The following is a 7,970-nucleotide window of genomic DNA, read 5'->3' as shown; positions in this document are numbered from 1 at the left end:
GCAGCCCAGTTCTCTGCTGGTGTGGGACTTTATGCCAGTGGCTTAAGTTAAAACTGCCCCTGCAGCAATCATTTACACCAGGGCTGGCTGTAGGGCTGCCAACTTTCTAATTGCACAAAACTGAACACCCTGGCCCTGCCCCCTTCCCTGAGGTTCTGCCCCATCCCTTCCCAAGGCCCCACCCCCACTCACTCCATCCTCCCTCCCTCTGTCGCTCACTCTCCCCCACCATCACTCCCTTGCTCATTTTCACCAGGCTGGGGTAGGGGTTGGGTTTGGGGTTTGGGAGGGAGTTTGGGATCCAGCTGGGGGGGCAGGCCAGAAATGAGGGGTTCAGGGTGCAGGAGGGGGCTCCAGGCTGGGGCAAGGGGTTGGGGTGTGGGAGGGGGTGAGGGCTCTGGGCCGGGGGTGCAGGCTCTGTGTTGGGGCAGGGGGCTTGGGTGTGGGCTTGAGCTGAGGGGGGCTGGGGATGAGGGGTTTGGGGTACAGGAGGGGGCACCGTGAATAAACAGGACCAAACTTTTAAAGAATCCTTTAAAGTTTTAAAGAACATATGTGGTGATGGACAATAGGAGAGACAGACTATATTGTTTCCCTGTTAAATCACAAAGGAAGGTAAGGTATTTGGAATGGTTCCCACCCTTTGCGTGTGTGTATGCATGCAAATATATAATTCAGAAAGGTGTGTATGCCTGAGATAAGTCCTTAACATCACAACTTGATGTTAGGGAGGCTTTGTTTCTGACCTGAGTAGAGATCAGAAGTGTAATTAACTTTTTTTTTAGATCTTATGAACTTTCTTACTTTGTCATCTTACATTTTCAAAACTAACTTTTCCCTAATTATTTTCATGCTTTCTTAATTTTTTGAAATATTTAGGCATGAAGTTAAATATAATAAATTGATACTGCATTTTCTCAGTGCACAGGACACAGAGGTGGGCATTGTCTATTTCAATAACCAGCCTTTTTAGTTACATTTTTTCTAAACGTTGGCATACCAGTGATATATTATCTGCAAATGGTTTTCTTCAGAGAGAGCTAATATCACAGAAATGAATGGTGGAAATTAACCTCATGATTAGCAACATGCTGTAATCTTCATGACTAGGTAAATTATGGACCACTGTATCAGAAACATTAGCACATTAACCACTGTGTCATCCATAATAGGTGAATCGGTGGTCTCACATTTAATAAGTCTCTTAATGATGCAGGAAGAAGTAGACAAGGAAATTGGGAAATTTTTGTGTATTTGCAATTTTTGCAGTTTCTTAAATTGAAAAGGGAATAAAAATGAACCTTACTCTGAATGTGAGAGAACTTTTGCAGATTGTATGCATGAGCTTTATTTATATGTTACAAATAAAAATGTTTCCCTTGGAAATGCTGAGGTTTACAAACTTGTAGCTTTCATTCCCAAACAGTGAAATTACCTTAGAGAGCCCCTTACATATAGTTATGTAGGCAATATAGAGGAAATTATTGAACTGAAATGTCTTTGCAGAAGGTATCGTACTTTGAAATAATAAAAAAGTAACACGTCTGTTCTCTACACAGTTAATTGCTCACTTCTGAGCTTTGAGTGTTTACCCTGCCTATCCATACAGCTTTTTGTCATTGGGCGTGGTGAATGGTTGATAAGTACCTGTTTATAGTTCACAGAAATAGCCTTGGAGAGTTAAACCAGTAGTAATATGAAACCAGTCTTCTTGGTGTGGTGGTTTTTTTTTTTTTTTTTTTTTTTTTAAACTGGCCCTGGAGCCTGAAATCTGCATTCCAGATGAAACCTGCAGCAAAGCGGAAGAAGAGAGCCTGGTATTTTTTTATTCAGTTTCAAGGGCACTACGTCTGGTTACTGTAGCCAGTTGAGAATTCAGAACAGTTCAGAAGATCAAAGAAGGTTGTTTTTGTTTGTTTGGTAGATATTTTTGAAGTATTGCTTTGTCTGGATTTTTAATTTTACAGAGTTTTTGTGTTGCTGGATTAACTAAAGGCGGTTTTAGACAAAGTGGAAAAGGTTACATGAAAGAAGCTTTCAGGAGTTTTCAGCTGACAGACGTTCACAACCCATAAGGAAGTAGGAAACTAATGCGATTCGTTCTGTTCAACGGGCTTTTTCGTTTATACAGTTGCTCTTCACTTTTAACAAGTAGGAATTTAGTTGCGTGTAGCCAGTAGGATTGCAGGAATTGGGGCAGTGATCATTGGTCGAGTTTTCAACTGAGATTACAGTGCTGGCAGATTTTCCCTGACAAAAAGCTTTTTGTGTAAAGGAACAAGTAACGAAGCTGCCAAGAACTTTGAATACTGTATGTCAGGATGCAGAGCCTTCTTGTTTCTCTTGGACTGGAGTTGTAAAATTTGACAGACGCTTTCAGTCCATACTACAGCACTAGAAACAGGAAAGGAGGGATAGTGTGACCTTGGGGAGACCGGCTTTCCTGATGATACAAAAAGAAGAGCTCCCATTGCATTTCCTGTTGTAAGTTAATAGACTGAACGGATGTAATAAACAATTGTGTAGAAGGTAACTAATAGTAATAACAAAAGTAAAAGCTATATTGTGGTTTGCCCAACATGGAAGCAAATAACACTTCACCTGGCAGCAGTGAGCTTTTAGATCTAGGGCATGCAACAGAGACTGAACGCAGACAGCCTTTCTTCACGGCATTTTCTATGAAAGCATTTTTTGGATTTACTACTAAATTGGAACCAGCAACTTCAAAAAAAGAAGCAGTACTTAAGGCATTTCGAACTTTTGATACTGATACAAATACCGAAGCTGCCAACCAAGACAAGGGTGGTGGTGGTCATGATGATCCAGAAGTACATCATGTGCTTCCCAAAATACAGCAGGCTGACCTGGAGGCCGGCGGCCAGGCTGACCTGAATATGGAGCTAGCTGAACAGAATGAACCATCTCTTCCTCCTTTAGAGTCTGTACAGCCTCCTTTGTCTGAATGTGACAGAGATGACAAGGATGCCATTTTTGTACAAAGTACTTTGGCCTATACAATAAGTGATACAGCGTCGGACAATGAGAGTACAGACCTAGACAGTGATGGAGATGAAACAAACAAATCTGTGTTAAATATTGTGGCTTTGTCTGCTGAGTCTTTAGAGAATAACAACCAGGCTAAGGAACAATTGGAATCAGAAGGGTCCAGTGAAAGTAATGCCACTGTGGAGAGAGATGAAACTGAGTCAACCTCACCAATTTCTCAGCAGCTTCCAACAGAGCTGAATGGTGATCTGGAATGTAGCTCAGCTAGAGAAGACCGAATGTTAACAGACGAGCACTGCATTGGCCCACCTTCTCTAGGGGAAAATTCTCAAGAGCCTATGAGTGGAGAAGAACAAGGATCTTCAGCAAATGGCTCTAATAACACATCCTCCCCAATATCAGCCATAGATAAAAAGACCTCTCAGCTACCTGCTTTCTTTAGTGGATTGCGTGTGCGAAAAAAAGGTCTAGCTGCAGAGGATGGAGAGACTATCACAGAAATTAAACTGAAGGACAGTGATTTGGCTCTGCTTAAATTAAAACAGCCTGTTAAGAAATCTAATATTACATCAGACGTGCTCACTAAAAAGAAACCAGCTGAGCCTAAAACAAGTCCTACTTTCCTGGAACAGCTCTCTCAGCTGTTCATCCCTAAAAATGAAGATAAAGCCGAAGATTCAGGTGAGGAGACTAGTGAGACTGAGACCAGTGGTGAAGGCCAGGAGAGCAAAGCCACCGATAGAACAGAGACCCTGTCCCCTGCTGAAGAAACAAAACCAAGCCCACCGGAGTCGGCATTAGATGCGTTTAAAGCTTTGTTTACCCGGCCTCCAAAAAAGGAGATAACTGTTGATACTTCAGAGCTGGAAGCCATCAAACGCAAAATGAGAAATGAAAAGGAGTCGCTGAAAGCAGTATTTGAAAGATCAAAATCAAAGTCTGGGAATGGAGCATCTGACCTGAAATCTGTAGGTTTGAGTTACTTTTACATTCTAAGGGCTGGAGGTAAATGGATATAAAATAATTTCTGCTGATAAAATGATTGGTGTAAACTAAAATAACTAAGGTCAAAATTTCAAGCGTGGCTTCTGATTTTGGGAGTCTTAAGTTTTGGCTTCCCAACTTGAGACACCTTTAATCTTTTCACAAGAGCTGGACAACCTGAGTTCTGAATGAAGTCAGTGAGAATTACAGATGATGAACACCTTTGAAAACAAGGCCAAAGATGTCTCAAGTTGGGAATCCAAAATATTTGAGGCCTCCAACTTGAGTGTCTAATTTAAAAAATGTGGCTGCAAATCAATTGCTTTCCTTTCACTGAATGTGGGTGCTCTCCGAACCAAAGTTAAATTACAAGTATTTATTGTAAATATCTTTAATTATCCTAATAGAGAGTTAAGACTGAAATTCACTTTTTATTCTTATTGTAAATATTAAACTTCATATCATATACCTAGACTTCAAGAAAACCTAAAGAGAGTTATCAGAGATCAGTGTCAGCCTCAACTCTACACTATCTTTATTTTTAATGGCTTTTCTTTCTAAAAGTAATTTTTGTTTTGTTTTGTTTTTTAAAACCCTCTTAGAAAGAATTGTATTATGACAGATGACGCAACAGACAATAAGTTGTATACAATTTTCTGGGTGACTTGCCCAAGAGAGGGGCCTTAAAAGGTATCCTCTCTTTCAATTGTCTATACACCTAAACCTTGATCTTACAAATACTTCCACATGTTCAGCTGTACATAGGACAGTTTTCCCAGTGAAATCAGTGGAACTATTTATCTGTTTAAAGTTAAGCATGTTCCTGTATGTTTATGGGATTGGAGCCTCTGTCAATATGGTGTTTTGGATATGTGTATTTTTAAGTGAAAAAAGGCAATAAAAACCCCACAAAACTCTCCCACATTGAGAGTCTGAATAAACCAATATAAATTCATAGTAAAGACCTGAACTTAAATGCAAATAAATAAATTAATTAAAAGCCCCTTTGAGTTAAATGAGCAGAAAAAGGGCACATCCTTTAACAATTATACATGTGTGCAGATGTAATTAATTCCTAAAACAATTTCCATTGACTACAGTAGGATTGCTTGTCTGAGTAAGGATTGTGGGGTTGTGTCCTAAATCTGAAGCTGGATAACCTAGAGTTTGTTTCCCTGCACTCAAAGTGTTGAGTTTCCATTTGTGTGTGTGTGTGTGTGTGTGTGTTTAAAAAACCCTCTAAGAACTTCTCCTGGGTAGACTGAGACCTTGTAGACACAATATCAACTTACAGTAAATTTCCTGTGGTGAGGAAAATGTAGACACTGGCAGGGCATTTGTTTCTCACGTGTAGCAGTGACACTAGTGAGCACTACTATAATTCACCTGCAACAAAACTATGTTTGACTCTTCCAACTTAGCTATAGATACAGAATAAATATTAATATTCCTGACACAGTATTAGCCTCCTCAGTTCACAAAAGGATAGGCAGCTTCTCAGAGCCACTTTGCTAAATTTAAATTAATTTGCTGCATGTAACATGCTAATAAGCTTCATGATGTTTCCCCTCACCCCACCCCCAAAGCAGTTGTTCTTACACTCTTTTCCTCCTTTCTTCATCCTCACCGACTGGATTTCATTATAATGGATTGGAATCAAACTGATAATCATCCTGGTTCTAATTTTATAATGCAAATGAGCTCCAGTTATGGACGACCATTGCTTTAAATACACAAGTTTAGTTAAACGCAGCATTTACCATTTTTGGAATGGATTAATATTGCAACATTTTAATCTTCTCTTTCATATTTTTAATAGCCTGACCTGAATCCCTCAGAGCAAGATGACAAAACTCCAGGGAAACTCCAGGCTGTCTGGCCACCACCTGAAATCAATGATGGAAAAGAAAAAGTGGGGTTGAAGTACACTGAAGCAGGTAAAACAAAAAGGTGAAAGACTTGCAGAAATGGATCGTTGTAATATTTCAAGTGTTGGGTTTGTGAAATATAAAAATATAGTGGTTATTTTCTTATTCTAAAAAGCTGAAAGCATATTATTTTTTTCTCAGCATGGAACTAGTTACCATGACCTGTAGGTAGGTAATTTGAAACTCTCTGGGTTTGGATGCCATCTGAAGAAATTATAACCTTTTGAAACTTCTTATGAAAAAAAATGGCATTCTTTTCTGATACACTAGGCCAAACATATCTCTGGTGCAGCTCTGTTTAAATTAGTGGAGGGATCAAGACGGTCTAATATGTCAGAATTACTAGAGATTCCTTCTTTTTGGGTTAGAACAGATTTTGGGTATTGAATCCACCAGATTATAATCTGATTTGCTGATTCTCTTTAGGTACCATCACACTTATGTTTTTACATTCAGAGTAGAAGTAGGAGTATTAACATGTTTAGTTTTGTTACCTTCTTTGCATAGGCACATAGGAGAAGCCGTATCCAATCAGATGCTTCAGCAGAAGGCATGAGAAACCCAATGTTGGACGTTTCTGGAATAGTTTACCTGTAGGGGGATGTTTCATCCTAGCCCATATCAGCTAGTTGTTGGCTTGTGCCCTGAGCATGAGGGTTCATAGCCACATTTTTTAAAAATGTGTTTATTATATCCAATGTAACTCTGGCTAACTCATACATTGTGGGTTATTTCTAAAGCACCTAAATGAAAGGCAATGGGATTTGTGTTCCTAATTCAACTAGTTACTTTTGAAAAACTTACCGATAAAAGATTTAGTAGGATTAAAAAAGGATTAAATTCTTGGCCTTTATGCTATATTCTGGCAATAAATTCTGCAGTTTAATTGCCTGTGTCTTGTATTGGGTTTAAGTGTGTTGTCTTTCAGTTTCAATGAAGGCCCACCTGCTCTTGTATTACTAGAGAGGGTAAATGGGAGTAATGGATTTGCTTTTCATATATGATTCATTATCTTGTTTATTTCTGTTGTGTCCCTTCGTATTTGTCTGGATTCTAAATTACATATTCTCACTCTTTTCACTTTCTCCTTGACTCATAACTTTTTCACTCCCTCCTGAACCCCTTCTATTTCTGAATAATTACACATAGGTAAGAGAATAATACTAGTTAAATGATGTTCAGTGTCAAAATAGTACTGTTAACATATAAAGTAAATAAATTATTTAAGTATTTTGTAGTAGGAAAAGAGGGAGGGTAGTTAAGTTATTAGAGGGGAGAACTGAGAACTAGCACCCTAGGCTTTTTTCTGTCTCTGCAGTTGACTCACTATGAATTTGGGCTAGTAATTTAACCTCTCTCTCTACTTTAGTTTACTGCTTTATAAAATGGATGTAACACAAGGAGTATCTGCCGCACAGGGGTATTCAGAAAGTTAACTACATTTGTTTTTCAAGCACTGACAGGAACACAGCTCTTAACTCATCTGACCCACCATACGTCTACATACTGAATTGGATCACTTACATTGTATCTAATCAGTTAGAAAAGTCAGAGAGATCCCTAAATGAACAGTACAATATATGTGCAAAGTACAGTATTTCAGCTTTTCACAGGACTTCCGCTGTCTCTTTTTCTGAAACTTCTATTTGTTTATTAAAAGTATTACATTTGGAGTATTTAATTTTCCTAACATAAAAAGTGAAAAAAGCGCTTTCCTATCTTTTTTCCTACTTCCTAGATGTCTAAAGTGAAATATAATCTTTCATGGCAAAAGGGGAACAAGCTTTCAATAAACAAAAGCTCCATATTGTACTAGTAATGAGATGAACTAGGTCATGCTTTACTGGGATGTGAATAGGAAGGTGGGGATTCACTTAGATCCCACATATATTGTTGTTTGTTACTGAGACGTTGTGGGTGACAGTGTCATCAAAATGCTGATGGTATTCTAAGCCTTATTTTTATAGAGCCCAAATTCTACAGTCCCATTATTCATCCAGTGTCTGGCAGAGATCAGGATGTTGATGAAAACAAACTGCTGGTGATTCAATT

General features: G+C 38.8%; 1 protein-coding gene across 1 annotated transcript in view; it reads left to right on the top strand.

Moving 5' to 3' along the window:
- Window positions 1-2,579: 2,579 nt before the first annotated feature.
- Window positions 2,580-7,970, top strand: part of FMN1 (formin 1) — a 256,580-nt gene continuing 251,189 nt past the window's right edge. The window contains exons 1-2 of the mRNA XM_065403678.1: window positions 2,580-3,974; window positions 5,810-5,927. Coding sequence (XP_065259750.1) covers window positions 2,580-3,974; window positions 5,810-5,927 — 1,513 coding nt within the window. The remainder of the gene's footprint in view (window positions 3,975-5,809; window positions 5,928-7,970) is intronic.

This window comes from Emys orbicularis, chromosome 4 (assembly GCF_028017835.1).
Source record: "Emys orbicularis isolate rEmyOrb1 chromosome 4, rEmyOrb1.hap1, whole genome shotgun sequence".
NCBI classification, from domain to species: Eukaryota; Metazoa; Chordata; order Testudines; family Emydidae; genus Emys; species Emys orbicularis.
The sequence above is the reverse complement of the archived record's forward strand: the minus strand, read 5'-3'. Positions and strand labels throughout refer to the sequence as shown.